The sequence below is a fragment of the Patella vulgata genome, chromosome 7 (assembly GCF_932274485.2).
Source record: "Patella vulgata chromosome 7, xgPatVulg1.2, whole genome shotgun sequence".
Classification (NCBI taxonomy): domain Eukaryota; kingdom Metazoa; phylum Mollusca; class Gastropoda; family Patellidae; genus Patella; species Patella vulgata.
In genome coordinates this window covers 17,712,492-17,737,324 of record NC_065885.2, presented here as the reverse complement: position 1 = coordinate 17,737,324, position 24,833 = coordinate 17,712,492, and the positions used below count along the sequence as shown (strand labels likewise).

The 24,833-nt window shown below is 35.1% G+C and overlaps 1 protein-coding gene across 1 annotated transcript; it reads left to right on the top strand.

The window, feature by feature from the left end:
* Positions 1-22,788, top strand: LOC126827724 (uncharacterized). The gene is made up of 5 exons (XM_050557219.2): positions 1-91; positions 7,865-8,034; positions 8,641-8,683; positions 14,131-16,498; positions 19,109-22,788. Exons 2-4 carry the CDS (start codon positions 7,957-7,959, stop codon positions 16,248-16,250), a joined length of 2,241 nt encoding a protein of 746 aa, XP_050413176.2. The 5' UTR covers positions 1-91; positions 7,865-7,956; the 3' UTR covers positions 16,251-16,498; positions 19,109-22,788.
* The last annotated feature ends 2,045 nt before the right edge of the window (positions 22,789-24,833 follow it).

Below are 24,833 nucleotides of genomic sequence, written 5' to 3'. Positions count from 1 at the left end.
GCCGCCATTTTCCTTGTTTTGTCTCACAACTCGACAAGTGCTTGCTCGCTAGATTTTGTGTTACTGGCTTTATCAATGCATTAATTATCACGTAAGTTGTTGTAAATGGATATTAACTATTGTAACTGAACGTTTGCATTATATTTTGTATAAAATATGAACGATAATTAAGTCAAAACATTAAAAATAGATGTCTTGTTAGTGGTATCCGAAGGGCATTTCCTGCCTTGCGTTGTTTTGTTACGCGTTGGTAGAATTAGTTCAGAGAAATGAATTGTGTTTCAACGTCTTAGACATGTAAATGTATGCCGTTATTCATATTTTCACTTAAATTTGATTCATTATGGCTTATTTACGTCTTAATTCATCATAAAATTGATTGTCGTAGAAAGTAGGTCAACCGGAAGTGGTAATAATTTACGCTGTTTAACCTTCCACAGAAGCCTAGATGATTTCAATTTTATGATTACATGAATTCTGGGTCATTCTGTCTTTATTTCAAGTTGCCACCATAATGATTTTGTCAGGGACAATTGAATTAAATCTTCATTTTTTGGTACATTACCTTATCTACCGGTATTTATGACTTGACTTTCAGTTTCATTGCCATTGGTGGTTGGGTTTTTGTAATCAACATTCTCAATCCTTTGAAAACGCTGTGTTGTTAAAACACTTTAGGATATGGTATACCTTGTGTCTTTAGGAAATCAAACATACCGGTACAGCACCGATACCAATTTTGTTGAAAAGATCTTTACCTAGCAGATAACCAGATTATACCGTGGTTAATGTTGCTGTCTGTTTTCGATTTGAGTAATTGGCTATAGATTGGCTACTTTTGAATCGGGAAATTAGTGTGAAACATTTGAGATGATTTATCTATCCATTGTAGAGATCTATATGGCAAGGGTTAGTTGTCTTTGATATGAATGCTTCTACAAAATATGTTTTCAAGATTTAAGACTCTTATTTCAGTCATATTTGCCAGTCTGAAAAACTGTCATTGAAATTGACCATCTCATGTTGAACTCTATTTGAAATAGTTCATGTTAAGCTTAAAATAGATTATATTTACACATGCTTATGTTTGTAACCAGATTAAAATCAGATGTCAGGTTGTTCTGTTTTATTTTCTGACATGTTCGGATCCCATGAACAAAATAACCAGTGTAATAATCTTCATTTTTGAAGGCTAATATTAATTGAGCATGGTATACATGGTAATGCCTATCTTCATTCTTCTTTAACCCTTACGTTCCTGGTCCCTATGGACTCCAGCATTCTGTACCCATTTCTGTTATTATATAGACTGTTAAAAAAGGCCTCGCTGGTAATACCGGGACCCAGAGAAAGTAATGATATTAATTAGCCATTGGTCGATATGGTCACCAGCTTACTGTGCCCAGGCTATTCTAATTTTTCAAATAATACCTGATTCCACAGAATATTTATGTATAGATATGTTATTAACTCATCGGCCAATCAAACCAAATGGCCTTTGTCGTCACTTCTGTCGGTTAGTCATTTCAACTTGATGGGTTTCAACTGTTAACAATATTTGGTGGATATGTTGCCAACTCTGAGACTGGCATTGATATTAAACTTTTTTTATACGCCACATTTAAATGTGGTCACATTGCTGTATGACACATCTGAATTCATGTGCATGAACAAATTCATGCATAGTATTTAAAAGGTTGGTCACCCCGGCTATAGAGACTAATGTGAATTTACACTGTCTACAATTAGCTCCTCTTGGTAACAGACACAAAGCTGGTTGACCAACATTTTAATTTAATTTTAGTCAAGAACACTTTATTAAACATGCATTATGCAAGAGCTAAATCTGCCTATTTCAGGTCTTTCTTTAGGCCTGAAATGTTATCTAAATTATTAATTAGACATTAATTAACCTATCCAGGCCATAATCAACTCTAGATGGCAGCGCTAGCCTGCGATCTTTAGTGGATTGTAAGCCGATTTACTGCATAACTTTCCTTCTCTATTAAACGATTTAATGGATAATCGAGACTATGCTGTTTATCGTACTGACTTTAGTAATGATGACCGAGGCTTATGGGAATTTCAGTCGCTTAGTTCTCGGTTCATAGTGGATCAATTTGAATGAAATTTTCACCAAATTGCCTTTACATTATCTAGTTTTTAACTATTATAGTGAGAACTCCCATAATGTATCTTTAAGCATATACTTTGAAGATAATGAGAAAAATGTGTTCGCTTATATATTTTCGTAATGTAATGAAAATTTAAAATGTTTATTCGGTCTTTGTGTTTATCAAACCGATTAGATCTGCATGATTTGTCAGTACAATATTTTGCCCTGTCAGTACGTCTATTAACAGTTACCTTGTGAAAGCGATAGAGGGTACAGTTTGAATGAAAGATCTTTTTCGAATTTGGTTTGAAGCTTTGTGGTCATAAGAGGACAAACAGTATCGATAATCAGCATTCCGTATCAATACTCTGTGACTTTTCGTTCTGGGTTATCTTGCCTTTGCCAAAAACCTTGTGACAATGATAGAGGTTACAGTTTTTACCTGATTCCTTGTAAATTTGGTGGAAGCATTGTGGTCATGAGAGGACCTTCCATGTAAGAGTTATACCCCCTTTGGTGTAAAGCTTCTGGACTATTTGAATATTAGCCCTTTTGATTTTCAAATTTTGTATAGTATGAAGCATTGGAATTGTTGAATTTTTAGCAATTTAGGACTTTCTGTTCCAGAGTTACATTAAACATACATTATGCAAGAGCAAAATCTGCTTATTACAAGTCTTTCTTTAGGCCTGAAATGTTATCTAAATTATCAATTAGACATTAATTAACTTATCCAGACCATAATAAACTCTCGATGTCAAGGCTAGCCTTCGATGTTGGCTGGATTAGATTCCTATATGCCGCTGAACGGCCATTGATAATTAAATCAAAACAGCGGATAATCGAGACTATGCTGTTTTTAGTAATGATGACCTAGACTATGCGAAAATTTCACCCGCTTTGTTCTCGGCTCATAGTGGATCAATTTGACTGAAATTTTCAGCAAATTACCTTTACACTATCTAGTTTTTAACTATTATAGCGAGAACTGCCATCTCTTTATCTTATCTCCCATAATGTATCTTTAACTGGTATGTGTCTTGAAAATCTTGTGAACATAATTAGAGATTACATTTCTTGAAGTTTTGATTCGGATATGCTACTGTTATGTTGACATATATATATTCTGTGTGTTGCTTACTTTTTATACGCCCACATTGAAATGTGATTGTACATTGTCGTCGCCGTCATCCGTCTGTGAAGGCTTTATGGGCTAAAGTTAATATCCGATGGACTTTGAATTTATACACAATGGTTAAGATCATGAGACAAAGAAGCCTATTGATTTTCAACGATATTCGATAATTACTTCCAGAGTTATGACCCTTGATCACTCTAAAAAAATATTGTGGATGCTCTGGAGGCTAAAGTTAATATCCGATTGACTTTAAATTCATACACAGTATTAAAGGCCATGAGACGAAGAGGTCTATTGATTTTCAAATGATTTCTGATAATTACTGCCAGAGTTATGGCCCTTGATCACTTTGTAATATCTTGTGGATGCTCTAGACGCTAAAGTTAAACATACATTATGCAAGAGCTAAATCTGATTATTGCAAGTCTTTATTTAGGCTTCAGATGTCATAGATATTATAAATTAGATCTTTATTTACACAACAAGCACAAAATCAACTCTGTAGACCCACAGATGGCTTGGATTCAGCTTGGATTTAAACAGACTCGTTGACTGATTAACCGTTACGTTGACGTCATACTCCCGGATCGAGGCTAAATGATAGAGTGTATGAATTGAGGCCGCTGTTGAGCGATGCCTTAACAAATGACAATTCAACTATTTAAAGTGCAATAAACTAAACACAGATAATGACAAATTATACAATTCCTGGAGACCGTGTGATGACTAATACAATAATAATATCAATAAAAATATTTTTATTTCCCCAATAGGAACGACGCCACTGGTGTATACCTATAGATTTATCATAATTGTATTAAAATATTATATGTCCTATATTCAATTGATTTAATGCATGCCCAAAATACAAGTAAGAATGAAAATTTACCCTCTCACTCATTTTGTCCAATTGTTATAAAAATCCAAAAGGTAAAACACAAATTCGGATATTATGACAGCAGACAAAAGACAGCAGAGATTATGTAGGTGGAGTTAACGCTGTCAATCAAACGATCGGCCATACTAAGAATTGGTGAAGATGGAATTCAATCCCATTTCTAGTCAAAAATTACACTGGTGATAACTATGTTCAGAATAAAGTAATTTGACTGAAATTTTCAATATATTCTTTTTTCAGCATCTATTTTTGAACTGTTATAGCAAGAATGGCTAACTCCTTATAAAAATCTCCCATAATGTATCTTTAATATCTGATTGACTTTAATAAATTTATATACAGTGTTTAAGGTCAAAAGATGAAGAAGCCTATTGATTATCAACGATTCCTGATGATTATTGCCAGAGTTATTGCCCTTGACCCTTTGAAATATCTTATGAACGCTCTAGAATCTAAAGTTAATATACGATTGACTTTAAATTTATGCATAGTTTTTATGGTCAAAAAACGAAAAAGCCTATTGATTTTCCACAATTTCTGATAATAACTGGCAGAGTTATGTCCCCTGATCACTTTGAAATATCTTCTGGACGATGTAGATGCTAAAATTAATATCTGATTGACTTATACACAGTACACAGTATTCAAGGTCATGAGACGAAGAAGCCTATTAATTTTCAACACTTTACACAGTGTTTAAGGTCATGAGACAAGAAAGCCTATTGATTTTCAATGTTTTCCCATAATTACTGCCATAGTTACGGCCTTTGATCACTCTTAAAACATCTTGTGGACGCTTTAGACTTTATATCCAATTGACTTTATATTGAATACAGTGTCTAAGGTCATGAGACAAAGAAGCCTATCAATTTTCAATGATTATGGCAATTGATATTAGATGTTTTGTATGCTAAATGTTAGAATAGAGCAGAACTAGAATCTAAATGAGTTGTTACTCGTAGTGTGTTGTAAATGTTTTTCTATTTCTGACAAAAGAAAAAAGATATGCGACAGCCCTTGTTGACTATCTGGACGACTTAGCTGCTGTGGGCATATGTTTCATTGCCTGGCAACCTATCTTTAATATGGTGGCCATTCAGGACAGAGATCTGTTCTCAAAGTAGATAGTTCTCTGTGTACAGAATGATACTACTGTCAGTTCTAGGTGATACTACGACTCGAAAATTGCTTGCCATTTCTTCAATTTTTATTCAAAATGGCTAAAACATTGTGGAATAACTGGAATGGTCATCCCATATCTTTCTGTCTTGTGAGAATTAAATTCAGATCAAGCTATATAGCTTTTCTCCCTTGAAAAATCGTGGTTTTTTGACATTTTGATACTGAAAACAGCCATGTTTGGCTTAGTTATCTGGAAGAACCTAAGCGGATAAGCGGTGCTGGGTTAGCTTTAAGTCGTTTCGCTCAAATTTGATGTGTAGGTGGTTGTTTCGACCCAGTAGAATATAACTCTTTTGAAAGCATTATTTACTGGATCCCAGACTACGGTTGTTTGTCCCACTGACTTGAATATTTAATTTCCCTCTGTGTGAGGATTGGAACTTTTTGATATCGATATAAGCTACATACAAGTTTTAACCTGCCAGTGTGCAGACACGTGATGAAATTTTGGAAGGAGGCTGCAGGACATACTCAAAAATAACTCGGTCCAAAACATCCACTGTTTATGTCGGTTTGCATAGTTAGTTATTCAGTGGCTTAAAATTTGCCTTGAGAACTATTGGAAATTTTAAACTTGAGCTAAGACTGGCTTTGTGATCAACTAATTTTCTATGTAGCGTAATTCCTAATGAAAGCCTGAACACAAATAAAACTACTATTATAAAAAATTATTTAGACAGTTATTAAATCAATAACACGGCATATGTGTCTACTATCAAATTAAAATGCATTATGTAAGATTTATATAAAGAGCTGACAGTTTAAATATAATAGTTTAAAATAGATAATGATAAAGGAATATATTGACACTCCTGGAAATTTTAAATGAATTATGGATTTTCGTTTGCTCCTATATATGACTAATATGCCTTTAAATATAATTATGTTTCAACCTCATGATCCAAATTGTAGGAAATCGAAAATTGGCAGTCCTTCTTGCTCTGCTCATTTACAAGGGCAGCTAAATTTTAACCCGCAAAAGTGTTCCGAAAAGATAATAAAAAAAATGCACGTTTTCTAAGAATACCGTAATTCTGGGTCAGTCGGATAATTATTACCCAGTTTATACGTTAAAAGCTAGATCTAGGATGTAAGATAATTTAAGTAAATTTGTGTTTGATATGTATTGACAGCTGATCAGTACATATGTTATCACGAAGTTTCAAGCAAATTTTTTGAAAACTAAAACGTTTTCTAAAAATGCCACATTTCCAGACTTTGCTCTTAAACAGAACTATAAAGTCTTAAAAAAACAAAATTCTGAATCATTTTACCCAATACATTTATTCAAATTTAAATAAGACCTAACCTTTTATACCAAATTACGTATTTCGGAGAGTTTGCATGGTTCTGACATGTGCCAAATTTTCAAAATACTTTAATCTTTAAGTCACTCCAAGTGATGCAATAAACATTTTTCTGCGAAATAAGCAAGGTGGAAACAGAAAAAAACATATTAACCCGAACTAGAACAATATTGTTTCACACAAGCTTCACAGTGTGAAACCCTAATAAGTATTATTGTCGCGAAACAAACGAACGAATTCTCCTTCACTAGACATTTCTAACCGAATGCACCCAATTTGTATAGTACATGTACCTGTCTACCCTAATGCGATATGCAAGTGTTCCATTTAACGCATGCGTAGTCGTAATGTTTATGTTCTCAGTCTCTTTCAATATTTGCGTATTTCAGATAGTAACTTTCTGGAGTATGGCCCCTGATTGTACGAAACAACGATTTTGTTTTTAGCTTGTTCTTATCCATCTCTTGCTAAATATGGGCGTATTTTGCCTGGCAACTGCTGGTTATCTATTTTAGCATTTACTGTCAACTTTTTATCTAATTTCCCATAATTCTCCTTTAATGTGATGTTCATGAAGATGTAGACCTTTATTGCTCCGAACACGGATAATAACTAGAGTTATTGCCCTTGATATATCATCTTACAGTAAAAAGATTTTTCATTTACTGAAAAATTCACAAGGTGACATTTTTTGTGACATGCTTTGGTGACTTAGCACCTGTGGGTGTATGTTTCAGTGTCTGTCAGTCTGTCTTACTTTTGATGTTTTAAATATAAGTTCATAATAGATTGTTAAATATTTACCCTGTGGGATTTGTTGACAGTTTTTTGTTGAAATGTTGTAACAAATTCCGATATTGCGTTCAGCATTATTGCCCATGATCAATTTGAAAAATCTTCTGAATGGCCAATGCTCTAATGTTAAATACACTATTCTAAACAGTATTTAAATGTCTGTTCATGTGATGAAGAACTCTTATTATTTTCAACAATGTTTGATAATTATATGCAGTGTTATTGCCCTTGATCACTTTCGAGTGACTTCAAATTATATGTACTGGTAATGTTTATGAAACAAAACAGCCTATTGATCAAGCTGAAAAATTTGGTGGATGCTTGAGTTGCTAAAGTTACGTCTAAACTACTTTTTTAATCTATTTAATTTTAATCTTTGTAGGCCTAGTCATTGCTGATTTTAATTAATCCTTGTTTATCTTTTCCAGATTGTTTTGTTGTAAGTGATGATGATGGTGTCTCAGTATTGTTAGATGTATTAAAATGAATTATGATAGTCAAGATAAGAGTATAAACAGACATGATTCTAGAAGCACATGTTGTTAATGAGAAGAAATTCTCTAATTCTCCCATGTTAGGGGAGGATATTTTTGATATGGTATGTTTCCTGATTTCCAATTATACTGATAAAATTCATAAATAATTATAATGCCATTTCCAGTATTTAGTAAACAACCCCATGCATTCTTTGCTTAGACTATATTTGATCTTGCTAACCGTAGGTCTTATGGGACAGATGAGAGTCTGTGTCATGTTGTCTCTGAATAGCCGATTTCACATTCATGGACACACCTCCTTTAATGCCCATTTCGGAATATCTTTAGTCAGGCTTTACTAAGAGCTTGGTTGACTGAAAGTTCTGAATAAAGAAGTTTAAAAACGAAGCCAAATATAAAATGCATTAATAATTAAAGTCTACTTGGGCTAGTCTAGTTTTTAACTATACACAATATATTGTGATACACGTTTCACTTTGACGCCCATTTTTGGTCCCACTGGTTACACTTGGTCCTCACATAATGTGTCATGTGTCATGGATATCTCTTGTTCCTAGCCATGGTTGTCTCTTGTCCCTAGCATTGGAATCCAATATTGTAATATAGTTTTACTAGAAGGATGTATTTAATACTAAAATATACATGTACAGCGTTTAAAAAAAGAACCCCCAGAATATTGACATAATAGTTAACTTTTATTTTGATAGGATGGGGTAGAGGTTCTGGAGGAGGCAACTATTCCGGAAGAAGGTAAATATAATTCTAGCATTGGAATAATTTGGTCCTTCTTTATGAATGAGATACCATACTTGTTACTATCAGTGAATAAAAATTGTTCAATGTATACTGAGCGCCATGGAAAACGCATCACTTAGTTTTTCGTATAACAAAATGATCCTGTAAACATCTTATTTATTTTGCTTCTTATTGTGAACAATATTCAAATGGGATAACATCAACAACACATTTGTACACTTATGGATGTTTAATCTGTAATCAAGGGTACAAAGTCAGAGGGGTCAAAACCAAAAGTACGACACAGATGTCAGTAGCGTGTGTGTCCTCCACGGGCCATCATCACGGTAGGCTACAGCATTAACGCGACCCCTGCAAATGTGTAGGGCGGTCCGGTGATGAAATGTGAAGCCTACCCACACCATTACACTTCCCCCAACCCATCGATTCGTTTCGAAGACGCAGCATTCTGCAAGACGTTCCCCAAGATGTCTCCACACACGTTGACGGCCATCAGTGTGATAAAGATGAAAGCGACTCTCATCACTGAAGAGCACACTTTGCCAGTCTACTCTTCTCCATGTCTGGTGTCCTTGAGCCCATATCAAACGCCGCTGGTGGTGATGATCCCTGAGGATAACTCCAACATAAGGTCATCGTGCACTGAGTCCTACTTCTCTTAGATGACGTCTTACGGTGTTGGCACTTACTGGTCCTTGTCTTCCGACGACTGCTGCACCTGTTCGAGTCGCTGGGCGGAATCTGTCACGCAGATGAGTGACCCGGATGTAGCGGTCTTGAGCCTGGGTTGTAACGCATTGTGGACCAGGACGTTGACGGTCACATGTTGATCCAGTAACTCGAACACGTTCCACCAACCTTACAATAGTGGACTGATGACAATTGAAGTGTCTGGCAATAGCACGTGAAGACATGCCAGCCCTGGACATTCCCATGGCTTCATTCCGTTGATTTTAAGTAAATCTCAGCATCTCTAGCTTGATTCCTTCACACGTCCAACAACAAATTACGACAGATTGACGTTTCACAGTTCATGTACTGCACATTATGTTGAAAACACGCTTTTAAAGGGCTCACACACAATGCTGCACGTGAATATTGGGTTTTTCATGTGCATCTCGTGCAATTTTTTTTGTGCACACGGGCCAACATTTTTTGTCTATTGAATTTCAGCAATTTCTAGAGTTTTTATCCGATTCTGACGAAACTTAAAATATAGGTCTATTTCCCAAAAACTCGGTTTCTTTCGATATTGGCATGTATCGTACCATAACTTCATGGATTATGGCCCCTGATTTTTCGAAAAATCACATTTTTAGCTCGTGGTCACTCAAGAAGTCACCATTTTCACATGATTTTGATGAAACTTGAAATGCATGTTTATAACCCATATTTGCACATATCGGATCGTAACTTCCTGAATTACAGCCCCAGATTGTACGAAAAATCTTGATTTTAGTTTGTTGTCCTTTTAGAGGTTACAATTATTATCTGATTTAAAAAAATGTTTCAATATATCGGTCCGTTACACAGTAATGTTGGTTGAGTTCGAATTTCGTGAAAATTTTTTATCCAATTTAAAATACTGTTTAGATATATCAACGTTACACTTACACCCTAATGATGGTTGAGTTCGAATTTGGAAATATATGGTATATCAAGGTTGTGGACCCGCTAGAGGCCACAATTTTGATCCATTTTTGATGAAACTTTAAATTTATATTTTTATCACATAGGTCTCAGTTCCTTTCGATTATTGCACATATCCGAACGTCCTGATTGTTCGAAAAATCACATTTTTAGCTTGTGGACCCGCTAGAAGTCAAAATTTGTATTCAGTTCTAAAAATTGTGTATATATATCCAGTGGCGGCGCAAGGGGGGGGGGGGGGCATTTGCCCCCCCCCCCCCCCCATTAATCTTGTCTGCCCTCTGTTTGCCCCCCCCCCCCAATAATTTTAGAAAATAAAAAAAAGTATTTGTGATACGTTTCGGTAATCAATACCTTCTACGGTGAATAAATCCCACATCCCCACTCAGTCATAAACTTGCATGTTGTATAGCATTTCCGACAGTCTATTTTTCAAAATTTTCTTGGCGAGGTCCCCAATGGACTCACTACTTTGGCGCTCACAAGGGGAATTCGTTGAGGTTCGCAAGTCCGTTCGTTTAACATTCTGTTCTCTAGTCGGATAAACTAGTGATCAGGCGACGGACGGTATCTGGTCAGATCTATTTATCTCGACGATCGGTGCCTGACAGAATACTGTAAGACAGCATTTCCGGCAGTCTATTTTTCAAAATATTCTGGGGGAGGACTCCCTACTTTGACGCTCTTGAGTGGGCTTTGTCGTGATTCGCAAGTCCATTTGACACTTTACCTCATCGATCAGTGCCTGAAATACTGCCAGACTGCCAGAAGCTTGTGCCTTTGCCCCCTTAACCTTGGACCTTGCCCCAGCTTTGCCCCTCTAATCACTGATGGCTGGCAACGCCACTGAATATATCACCATTACATATCAGTTAAGGTTGAATTTGAATTTCGTAAAAATCTGACCCAAACTGCCGGACAAAATGGCCGTTCTTTGTACGTAAATAGTGTAAAAGTATGTAATACCAAGGTTGTGGACACTCAGACACAATTTTGATTTGATTTTGATGAAACTTTAAATGTATGATTATAATCTAAAGATCTTGGTTCCTTTCGATATTTGCACATATGGGACTGTAACATCCTGGATTATGGCGCCAGATTGTACGAAAAATCACATTTTTAACTTGTGGACACTCTAAATTTCATAATTTTTTTATCCGATTTTAAAAAATGTTTGAATGTACCGGTATCACCTTTACACCCTAAAGACAGTTGAGTTTGAATTTCATGAAAATTGGAATGGAACTGCCTGACAAAATGGCAACTCATTGTATGCAAATACAGTGGACTCCGACATCGTACAGGATCGTTACAATAATTCGGATCACACAGTGTTTCGGAATACCGAGCTTTCTCCAAAACCGGAAATACTGTAACTTCGAAAACCGGAAGTATTTTTATATTGTAGCTTCGAATCACCAGAATGATATTCCCTTCATAAATGATAAACTTTTCTGTACTTTCAAAATTTTATTATATTAAATAATTAACAATAACAATGCATGCGTACAATATATTCATAAAATCGTTTACATGTAATATCAATGCATGTGTACAATATATTTATAAATATCAATGCATGTAATCGTTTAAAGTAGTTTGCTTAAGATTACCGGAAGCATATCGTAAGGCGGAGTCCTGGGCAACATCTTCTAACAAATGAATTGTTGCGATCATCTTTTCGTCCTTAATCTGTGCGAAGTATTTAATGTCGTTGAGCATGCGTAGGAATTTTGAATAGGTCAAGTCTGTCGTTAATGTATATTCTTCATCGTCCCCGTCTTTAGCCAATTGTCCACTCTGTTACGTGTTCATTTATAATCTGTCGTTCTATGTCCAGTTTTTCAAGCCAATCAAAGTAAACGGCACCTGTCATCCAAGCTTTGCGATTGGCCGACCAATTGACTAGCAGGTTGATCTTGTCCACTCCCCTAAAACATCTCGGGTTAACTGCTTTACCGATCAAAGTAATCAACACACCGATAATCTCACCGATAATTGATTGGTGATTACTTGTTAATCTTTTCTGGCTTCACACCCATTGAGTTTTAATCTCACCGATAATTGGATGCTTCACACCCACCGTTTGAAGTACGGATTATACGGTGTCGATTCAATGGAAATTATGTGACGGTACAGCTGATTGATTTCGGAATCAGGAACATACAGAATTCGGATTTACCAGCGATTTTTTGGCTGAAGTAATAAGGAAATAAATCGGGACATGAAAATCATACCGGATGTCACAGCAATCCGGAGTGATCAGAGATCGGATGTGACAGAGTCCACTGTAGTGTAAAAGTATGTAACACTAAGGTTTTGGACCTTCTAGAAGTCACAATGAAACTTAAAATATATGTTTATATCCCATATATCTCAGTCCCTTTCGATATTCGCATATTTCAGACCATAACTTCCCGGATAATGGCCCCTGATAGTGATTGTACGAAAAATTGCTATTTTGTTTAGCTTGTTCTCTATCCATCTCTTGCAAAATGTTGACGTATCTTGCCTGGCAACCGCTGGTTTTATTTACTTAACATATGACAAGTTTTATCATCTTTTCATGTTCTCACTGGTAAACTGTAAACAGCAAATTCCAATCACGCCGAGACATTGTCCATTTCACTATATTTAAGGAATTTTAGCGCATTTGGAACTGAAAGCTATGTGACCGGTGCCAGCAAAGTCAGTCACTTGGGACATTTCACCAATATTGATTTCTATACATTTCCTGAAAGCCACAACTGTAGGCTTTAAAATGCAACTAAAATTGCCATTTGGACTACTAGTTGTAAAATGATTAGAGGTGAAATAGACCACTAATTTTGAATGTTTTAGGGAGAATCTTGATCATGTATTTTTCAATATTTAATTACTTATTAAAATCAATTTTTGGGGCATTAAAGATGGGTTCCCAGAAAAGTATTTATCGGGTGGTTATTTCCAAGAGAAGTGTGGCAATTTTGGTATATATGGAAAGTAGAGATATCCAATCTTACTAGAAAAATTCTGGATTCCCCGAAAAACACTCATGGAGCATATACAGGACAAAAATGTAAGGGTTCCCCTAATCAACAGCCCGACGATTTGGAACTTCTGCACGCATGATGTCAAAGGTCACAAGCGAACATTGAGCGCTTGATGTACAAGTTGATAAACTTTATGAAGAGTTAGACGTACAATACTTTCTGAGATAAAAATGACGGAAAAAGACGCGGGTAGTGGATAATCCAAGAATTTAATTAGGATTCGATATTTGTAATAAACAGTAAGCGATTAAAGACAACATCGTCTTATGTATGCAATGAATTCTCCTCTGACTCCCAAGACGTGACGTAAACATGACCTGGTTTGATCGAATTTTAATAGCAGGGCATTCCTTCGCAATTACAATGTTTGAGAAGGATTTGAAGCATAATTATTACAAATTAATTAGTTTGAATATGTTTTTGGTCCATATATACCATTAAATCACCCAGTTTGTACGCGGGAACCCATCTTTAAGACTGTGAATAATTAAAAATGATTAAGAATTCTGACAGAAAAATTTCAAACTATTGTTCGGTGATTATAACTGAATATTAATTGCACCACTGACTGCTGTGTGATAGCCTATAGCGCAAAATGAATAAATGCAACTAATTTTGTTGGCACCGGTTACATATGTATCAAATACACGTCAGTTATTTATATAGACTCGATACCAGTTAACAAGTTTACACAGCATACAAAATATTTGTTGTAGTTTTGTATTATTATTCTTCTGTTATCTACTTGTTATTCAGGTATGGTATCCAGTGGCAACAGCAACTCCCAGTCTAGTGTAACAGGTGGATCTTTTTTATGTGATCCATCTTCATCAATGTTCACATATCGTGGTGATGTACTTGATATGGATTCTGATGACTGTAGCTTAAAATCATTACAAAATGATATCATTGCCAGAAGAAACAAATCCTCAACTGCTCCCTTCAATGGCAATTTACCAAGACTTAAAATAGAAAAAACATCAAAGGAACCATTTTTAAAATATTTTGGTCTCGTTCCTAATTCTAAGGAAGTCTGTATTATCAAGGAACATAAGGATGTAACTGATATAGATTGTGAGATAATCGCTGTGGAAGGTCTAGATCATATTGACAATGTGCATATGACATCACCACGAACACCTCATTCACTAATGTCACAGCTGAGTCGCGATCATGAAGGTAGTTCACGTAAACGCTTGTTTTCTTTATCTGGACCAATTAGTGATACAGAAAATCAGAATGATGATATCCTTCCTAAAACCAGTTTTCAAGGATCTCTTCTTGGGATAGATTTCTCGTCTTTTCTTGGTCAGCGAGTTCGGAAACATGTGAAAGCGGACTCATCAATGCATGTTATTAAAAGTGTTGAATCGTACTGCACTACAACATGGATTAAAAATGATTTTGTGGAAAAGCTGCGTTTTCGTCAATCAGACTATCCTGTGACTTTCAGGAAAAAGAAAAAGGGAAGCAACAGGCATAGAAGATGTCATGAATACAAGTTTAATTCTATGGAAAGACGTGAATTCATGAAAGTCGCTAGAACAGGACTCAATAAGGAAGGTAGGCGGTTGAAGAGAAAGATGAAAAAGCTTACCGTACGGGTAAAGCGCTTATCTAAAGACGTTATTGAAGAATGGACGAAACCTAAGCCTATCACCATCTGGATAGATGATGATATCAGCATAGTTGAGGTAGAACCTCCACCCGGGATTACTGCCTCTTTTTCAGGTCAGAACTTTCCCAACAGATTCTACCCCTATCGACCAGGCCCGGCTACTTACACTTATAGAAATGCATTTCAGCCGAAGAGACTTTGTGAGCCGAGGCCTCAGTATTTAGTGAAAAAAGTTGATAAACAATTAAATGGTTTCAAATCGCGAGAGGTTCTTTTCTACCCTTTGAACGAGGATTCAAATAAAACTCACTCATTCCCTAAACATGCTGTTCACCGAAGCAGAAATCTTGGTCCAGCAAGTAGAAGAAAACAAAATTTCTCCCAACTTCGAACCGAAATGCAAGATGACAGCATTTCAATAAGAAGTCTTTCTTCTGATGAAGATGACAATATTCTGGATTCAAACCCAATTGGTAAACCGAAACCCAATGGATCTTTAGACCAAAAGCTTGGTTTTCCATTTAATTATGGAGTAAATTCTCATTCTCATTCTTCGTCCAATCAGTCTAGTAGTAGTCAGTTTAAAAAATCTAGCATTCATAATTCCTCTCCCGCGAAACAGTCTATCCCGAAAGTAGCCACATGTATCAGTAGTACTAGTGCTGGACAATCTCGGCCACAGCAGACTCCAAGCTCAACTCCTTCCCTTAAAGCTAATATAATGAGAGCAGGAACATCAGGTAACTTGGCTTACAGGCTTCAAAGCAACTTCAAGCCAGAGAGAAAACAAAGTTTTTCCCAAGGAGATAGGATTAATTCTTCAAGTGCTTTAAATCACAATGTGAAGTCGCAAGAACTTTACAACTTGCTAGTGTCTAATAATAAACAACCCATAAATACCTGTACGAAACAACAGCAAGTCATTGCAAATAATTCTACGAAAAGACCTAACTCTGGATCGTCAAGTCCTTTAACTATTGCGTCGGTGTACAGTTTAAGTGGTAAGGATAATGAAACACCTTTAGCGCGTGTGAATATCGAAATTGGACAGATTGGTTCTTTGACTGGAGGATCTAACGATTCTCCTTTGGTGTTTCCAACTGGAATTAAAGCAAATCAGTTTGTAACGAACTCCATACCGATTCCACCATTGCCTCCGATAAGCAAGACAAAGATGGCTGAATATATAGTGGAAAGAAACATTGATAGTGACACAAATGAGGTTGTGGAAATAATTTGCATAGAGGATGATAGTTAATTCATGATTATTGCTGTGTCTGATTTCAAAGACAATGTCATGATCTTATCACTGTTAATATCTTTTATTCAATTCTATGAATTGTAAAGCTGTGTCAATATGTAAAGTGGGAAATGGTAATGAGAATGCTGAATTTTTATTAACGACACAAACTAATCCATGTAATTGTACTTAAAACTTGAATGGTACAACAGCAGACTCTCTTAACTTCTAGTGATATTCTTCTGTGTGGTCTAAAAATCCTTCATGTAAGTCAAACAATTGAATTGGGTAAATTCCAGTTTTGAACATTTTTTTTACTAAGGTTTTTCTGCCAGAAATATATGTATTCTATAATTCCGCCTAGGACTCTTTTATCTGCAACATCTGTGAGTCTACTACTGGCTGTAATTTAAAATTTTTAATAGTTATAAATAGGGCTGATAGTTTCAGTGCATTGAAGACAAATGTCCACACTAGCATCAATGCTGCAGAAAAGTTCCCTAAACTCTTTACTTCAACTTAAGTTATTTGCCTCAAATCTTTGGTATAAATTCTGTAAATTTTTGTCCCCCTGGCTTTCGAAGAAAGCAGAGGACTATTAAAATGGGTACATCTCTCTGTCCGTCCTTATGTCTGTCCGTAACACTTTTTGGGCCACAATAACTTTCCTTCTAATTGAGCTAAAATGTTCAAACTTGGTGTAGGTGTTTATTAGGCCAATGCCTTGATGGAGTTATATAAGATGGGCATTTCTGCTTAGGGTAAGCAGAGATATTCAATTTGATTGGTTGATGCTTTGGGACACGATAACTTTAGTTCTAATTAAGTGAGAGTGATGAAATTTGGTGTATAGTTTTATTAGATCAGCAGAGCGATAAGCAATTTGATTGGTTAAGACTTTGGAACGCAATAACTCTCCTTTGAATTGAGGTAGAATGTTCAACTTGGTGTAGGCTTTGATTGGGTGAATGCCTTGATGTAGTTCAAAGATGAGCATTTTCTGCTTAGGGTAAGCAGAGATAAGCAATTTGATTGGTTGAAGCTTTGGGACACGATAATTTTGTTTCTAATTAAGTGAGAGTGATGAAACTTGGTGTATAGTTTTATTACATCAATACCTTAACAAGGTTCTATGCTGAGCATTTTCTGCTTAGGCAAAGTAGAGACTTCAATATGATTGGTCGAAACTTTGGAACACAATAACTCTCCTTCTAATTGAGGTAGGATATTCAAAATTGGTGTAGGTGTCTATTACGTGAATGCCTTGACATGGTTCGTTCATGCGCATTTTCCACTACGGCTATACTACAATAAAAATCTGAGTATAGATTCATTATATCAATACATTGACTAAGTTCGATGATGGGAATTTTCTGCTTAGGCTAAGTAGCGATAAGCCATTTCATTGGTCAGGACTTTGGAGCATAAAAATTCTGATTTTAATTGAGGTATAGATGTTCATTAGGCGAGTGTTTTGACTGAGTTCAATGATTAAGATGTCCCATTAAAGTTAAAGGGACAATAACACTCTTGCTGGCTTGAAAGCTCCAGAAAATAAATAATATCTCTATCTAAGTACTAGATGTTTAAGTGTCCTACCTGTTGTGTAAATTATCCATTACATCCTATTTTAATTGTCTAGAGGGTTCGAAAATATTTTTAAATCGAAGTTTCATTTGAAAAGGTTTACGTTAGACGTTTCAAACCATTATGTTGAATTTTTCAAAATTTTTAAATAGGGTGTGTTAAGATGAAATTTGTATCATCAATTAATTGAAATATTCTAAAATAGTACAATTGTTGACCAGAATAAAGATTGGGACATATTATTCAGTTACAACAAGAGTGGTATTGAGCCTTTAAGCAGAGCTAAGCAATTTTTTTGGTCGATGCTTTGGGACAAGATAACTTGGTGAATGCCTTGATGGAGTTCAAAGATGAGCATTTTCTGCTTAGGGTAAGCAGAGATAAGCAATTTGATTGGTTAATGCTTTGAGACACAAAAATTTTGTTTCTAATTAAGTGAGAGCGATGAAACTTAGTGTATAGTTTCACTCACTAAATGGTACTTCAAGTTCAAAACCAGAGTTTGATAGTGAACATTTTCTGCTTAGACTAAGCATAGATAATCAGTTTGATTACTCGATACTTTTGAAAAAGATAAACGTGCAATTAATTAATATGTGTCATCTGTTTTTGGGGGTGATTTTGGCGGAGGACATCAGCCTAACTGCTGGCTTGTTCAGTTTAGTACCATACTTGTAGTCACATTAATATTCAATAATATTTATACCTTTTTGTTAAGAAAATCTTTGAATTTGAATTATGTCAACAAATATCCACATTTTACACTGATTTTCAGAGGATATAACTCCAAGTACTATCTATAGGGGGATGTTTTCTCATTCAGTAACATGGCGACGATAGAAAAGAGTTACCCAATGATTGTGATAAAACACAGAAAGATCTTTTCTTCTGATCACAGTCATTTGATTCTCTATAACTGTTTGCTTCATGATTTGCTGATGTTCATTCTTCATGGCAAAAATCTCAATGGTCAATTGCCACCACAAAATAATTTGGGAAATCGGCTGTTGAATGATAACAGCACCAGTAATAGCTGTTAATAATTATTTATTTAGATTTATTTGTATGTTTTATATTTCGGTATTTTATTGTTTTGTGTTTAATTCGTTGTTTATTCTTAACTATTATTTCTTTATGAATTCAATACTAGTTTATATTCAAATACTTTAGATTTTCTTTAGTCATAATTCTTTGCATACCTTAACTTATTGTATGAATGATCTGTGGGTAGGGGATTATTTTTTTCTCAAAATTAGATAAATCTAACCAAACCTTGTGTTTATTTACAGTCATGTTGATTATTCGCAGACTCAAAAGCCAAACAATGTACATGAAGTATCTTGCAGGACACTGTGGGTTAGTCAAACTTAATCAGCTCAGTCACATTACATATCAATTAGAAGCGATTGATTTCATTGGCCCACTAAAGCGGTGGACACACTAGCCGAATCAATCGGCGTCGAAATTCGCCTAGTTTGTCCACTGTCATTCAGCCGAATGATTTGCCCGAATCAAACAGGTTTGATATATTCGGCCGAATATTTATTCGGGCGAATTATATTCGCCTGGTGTGTCCGCTTCGCCGAAGCATTCAGTCGAATATAGAATTCATTAGCCAATCACCACTCATATCGAGAAGTCACGTGATAGATTGAAGACATAGACGCGGCCATGTTTAATCATGTGATGTGAAAGGTGATGCAATCGGCAGGTTGAATCGGGCGAAGCATTCGGCTAGTGTGTCCACCCAATCGGCCGAATAAAATTCGGCGCCGATTAATTCGGCCGAATGATTCGGCTAATGTGTCCACTGCTTTAGTGGTTTATCTACTAATCAAAATAGTCAATACATCCTTTGCTGCTTTTATTTCATTCTTCTTTTCCTGATACATCCATGACTATTCATTAATATAATCCTTAAGTGGAATTTAGCGATTGGGAAACACATTAAAGATACATTATGTAAGATTTAGATAAAGAGCTAGCCATTCTTGCTATAATGGTTCACAAATAGATCATGTAAAATAAATAATTTGAAAATTTCATTCAAATTACTCTATTGCGAGCAAAGATATTAGCCTTTGAAGGTTTGACAAGATGTACATACAGCTCAATAATTTCAACCTCTGTACTGGTTGTTCGAAGCTAAGTCTCACTCCTCCAATTTTAAATTAAATCAAAATATGGCTGAACCTTTCTAATCTACCGGTTTCCTCCCACTGCAAAAGACCCCTGCGCAAGCGAATTATTGAAATAAAATTAAACCATATGTTAGTCCCGAAATGACCTAGTCTGTGTTGAGTGTACGTTAAACCCCATTTCTCTCTCTTTCTAATCTATATAATATCGGAGAAATGTGATGCCATCGAGAGTTGATTATGGCCTGGATCAGTTAAAGTCTAATTAATAATTTAGATAACATTTCAGGTCTAAAGAAAGACCTCCTACAATAGGCAGATTTAGCTCTTGCATAATGTATGTTTAAAAGAACACAATTTGTATGGGAAACAATAACTGGTTTTATTATATAAGCACAACTTTTCGACAAGTATCCTCTTATTGTGCTTGTTAACGATAAGAGGATACTTATATAATAAAACCAGTTATTCTTTCCCATAAAAATTTTGTTCTCGTAATCATTAATATATTGCTGCTGCTTCTTATGGAAAGAAACATCCCTGGATCCTTCTACTGTACCATAACTATGTGTAGGTTTAAACCAGAACATTCATGTCAATGTTAAAGACTTTTACACTATTATTTTATTATAAAAATTTTAATTTTATGTAGGTATATAAATTTTCATAAATTCAGACATTTGTCTATTGTTGAATAGATTTTAGAACTTCATAGAAATTTCTGGATTAAACCCCAGGAAGTCTGTCAGTGGTCACATGACTGTTTATGTTACCTTTTATGTTGATATTCCCTTCTGTTGTTTTAAATTATGTTTTTGTCTTCAGTGCTACAGTATTAAATAATTCATTTTGTAATATATTTTAAATATTTTGTACATAAACCAGATTAACTGTGTATTGTTGTCAATGGTTACGGTTGTTTTGTTGAATCATGCAAGAATATTTAATTCGAATAATGTACTTTACCTGGAATTACTAGTCTGCTCAAAGCTTGAACACCCTCTTACATGGAAATAGGCTCTTCCCAAAAGAATTATGTTACATGTATTACAGACTTCGGGTGAGTTTATTTTCATTTTAGGGATTTGAAGTTATATTTCAGGTGTGACGATAATCTGTAAATAATTGTATTACAAGTTATTAATGGTGCCAGTAAAATTTATTTTCGTATGCATGTAGAATTACAATTAATAATGAGTTTTGTATGTCAGCAGTTACTTTAATATATTTAGTATTCGCCAGAGTTCTGACACAATGTATTGTGTCCTATATGCAGTGGCACATTTCAGCTTCATGTCTGTTTTGTGTCACACTGATGAAGATGACTTCATTGACATATGTCAGATAAGCCCATGGAAAGTCACTTTACACTTTCCTTTTATTTAGAGAGTTCATTTTATACGCACACTTAAAAATAGGGTTGTATATTGCTGTCACCCCTGTTCATCTGCCCACACCATTTATCATCCAATAAAATTTTAAATGTATTTTTATTTTTTTTAGAGAGTATACAAAGAAGCCTTTTTTGATAATAACTTTCAGATTTATTGGCCTTGATCTTGAGAGCGATCTAAAGACAAAATTTATCATATGATCTTCTGGGAATTTAGCTTCTTCAGAGGAATTTCACCAATTTCATTGCTTCCACAGTAATGACCCTTGTTAACTTGCAGAATCTTGTGAACACTCTATCAATAAAAGTTGTCATCAGATTGCTTGAAATTCCTATATATTGTTAAGGTTGTGAAGGGAAAATCTTACTTTCAACATTTTTCTTTAAATTACTTCTAGTGTTGTTGTCCTTGCTCATTTTGTAGAATCTTGTGAATGCTCTTGCAACAAATGTTACTCCATTTGCTTGAAATTTATATACATTGTTCAGATTAGTGAAATGAAGAATCTTACTGCTCTTCTTCACTTTGTAGAAACTTTTGAAAGTTCTACTTTACGATCTACTTTAATTATGTTCTTTGTTTGGATGAATATCAATTTTCTTGACAGTTTATCTTACCATATCTTGGCTATTTAGATGATGTACATGTATATTATAAATTTTAAGTAGTATGCAGTATGCATCTCTCTTACTAAAACCATTTTCTCTATGCAAATCTCTGCTTTGATGATAGGATTATGAAAGAAAAATTGCTACTTGTATTTTAAAGGTCAACAAAAGCTCTCAGTAATGTCATGGATAAATAAGGCATATTTCATTGTTATTAATCTGAATCTGGATTCCATCAAGATAAAGAATTCATCCTGTTTCCCCCAAAAAAATTTCAAATCGAAATCCAAAATTATGAATCAGCCAGTTGGTGTAGATTCACTTGTAGAATCCATAAAATTACCGGTAATTTCTATTTGGATTTTAGATAATCAGACACGCCCTACAGTTTCTAATTTAAAAGTTATAACCTAAGAATGTAATATTCCTACCACAGGGACTGGACAGTGGATTGTAACACAGGTATACTAGTGGATTATGTACATCCTCAGGTTCATTCTGACAAAAATTGATGTGTTTGATCAAAAAGGGATGTAGTCTGTGGAGCCACGCTCCATCTTATTGTGGTCGTTTAAAGCTAATCGTATACTATGCTTTTTTCATGTAGTATTCATTCAGTTTCACTAACCTGACAATCATAAAGAATCATATTGGTCTAATGAACTTCATAATTTAAATCAAAAAGTGTATGAAAAGGAACTGTTGTCATGCAATATTATAGTTTGTGATGGGCTGAAATACTGGATCCAAGTTTCATGAACTAAAAGAAAAAATGAATTTAGAATGTATATAATGTAAATAATGACATTAATAAATGTATTTCAATTGATTCCATGTATGTGTTTATTTTGTGATAAGCATTTTAGAAGTTGAGCGGTTGGAACACTTAGACTTTCCGTTAAAATTTTCAGGTTCTAATCCAGATTTGAGCAGAGAAGATTCTTGTGTATGTTTCCAGCCTGATTATCACTTGACAGTGCATCTTCAATAAAAAGCTTGTTAACTCTTACATCAAGACCTTCATGTAATACTCTACAATTTTCGTCACTAATTTCGGTTGGTTATGGACCAGCTCAAGACTCTGCATATACCTCGATAGAAAAATCATCGCGAATACCAACTGAAATGTCTAGCTGTGATAATCGAGTTGCAAAGTTCAAGGTTTGTTGAATGTCAAAGTTGATGGAACTTTTCCGCTATGATTATGCTATGATCCACTATATATCTTAGTCCAAACCTTTCTAATTTACTTTTCTGTTTGTCCATTATTCTATTAAGGTTGCTTTTATTCGGTTTTCCGCAAAATTTTCAAGTAACCAGCGGTTGTCAGGCAAGATACACCCACATTTTGCAAGAGATGGATAGAGACTACAAGCTAACAACAGGGGCCATAAAAAAGGAAATTATGGTCTGAAATGCGCAAATAAGCGAATGGAACCGAGATCTTTGGAATATAAAAATATATTTTAAGTTTCATCAAAATCGGATAAAAATTGTGACCTCTAGAGGGTCCACAACCTTTCGTATTAGATACTTTTACACAATTTGCGTACAAAGAGCGGCCATTTTGTCGGGCAGCGTTATTTCGATTTTCCCGAAATTCGAACTCAACCATCAGTAGGGTGTAATGAGGATATATTCAAACGTTTTTTTAAATCAGATAAAAATTGTGACCTCTAGAGGGACCACAAGCTAAAAACGTGATTTTTGTACAATCCAGGAATTTACGATCCGATTAGCGCGAATACTGAAAGGAACCAAGATCTTCGGGTTATAGAGAGGTATTTCAAGATTTTTCAAAATTGGATCATGATTGTGACCTCTAGAGGGTCCACATCCTTGATATACCAGCTTTATGGAACGGTGATATATTTGAACGGTTCTTTAAATAGATAATAATTGTGACCTCTAGAACTTACAATCTGATATGCGTGAATATTGACAGGAACAAAGATCTTTGGGTTGTAAACATGCATATCAAGTTTCATCAAAATCATATAAAAATTGTGAACTCTTATTAAAGTGTCCACAAACTAAATACACGATTTTTCATACAATCAGAGGCCATAATCCATGAAGATATTGTCCAATACATGCCAATATCGAAAGGAGCCAAGATTATTTGGGGGATAAGATTCGTCAAAATCAGATAAATATTGTGACCTGTAGAGTGCCCACAAACAAATTGCACGCCCGGACATCCAGGGTCGACCCCATAATACGTAAACATGAAAATGTGGGCGTATAAAAACAGCTTTAAGCGGTTGTAAACAACTCTATTCCATTTTGTGTTTGTATCACATGTCTGTGATAAAGGAAGATAACATACCAAAAGATAGGTTGCCAGGCAACAAAACATACGCACACACAGCAGCTAAGTCGTCCGAATAGTCAACAAGAGTTGTCGCATATTATTTCTATTGTCGGTAATGAAACATAATGCACTAAAATCTGATTAAGAGTAACAACTCATTAAGTAATTATCTGGAAATCATTAGAAATTGTTTGGCTTTTAGTTCTGCCCCATGCTAACGTTTAGTATACGAAACATTTAATATCATGGATTTAGCTGTTCAAGTTATCAAAATCCATTGAAAATCGTTATACTTGTTCGTCTCAAGACCTTAAACTCTGTTTATCAATCTAAAGTCAATCGTATGATAACATTAGCCTCTAGAGCGTCCACAAGATTTTTCAATGTGATCAAGGGCCAGAACTCTGGCAGTAATTATCGGAAATCACTGTGTTTATCAATCTAAAGTCAATCGGATGATAACTTTAGCCTCTAGAGCGTCCACAAGATTTTTCAAAGTGATCATGGGCCAGAACTCTAGCAGTAACTATCGGAAATCACTGGAAATTAATAGACTTCTT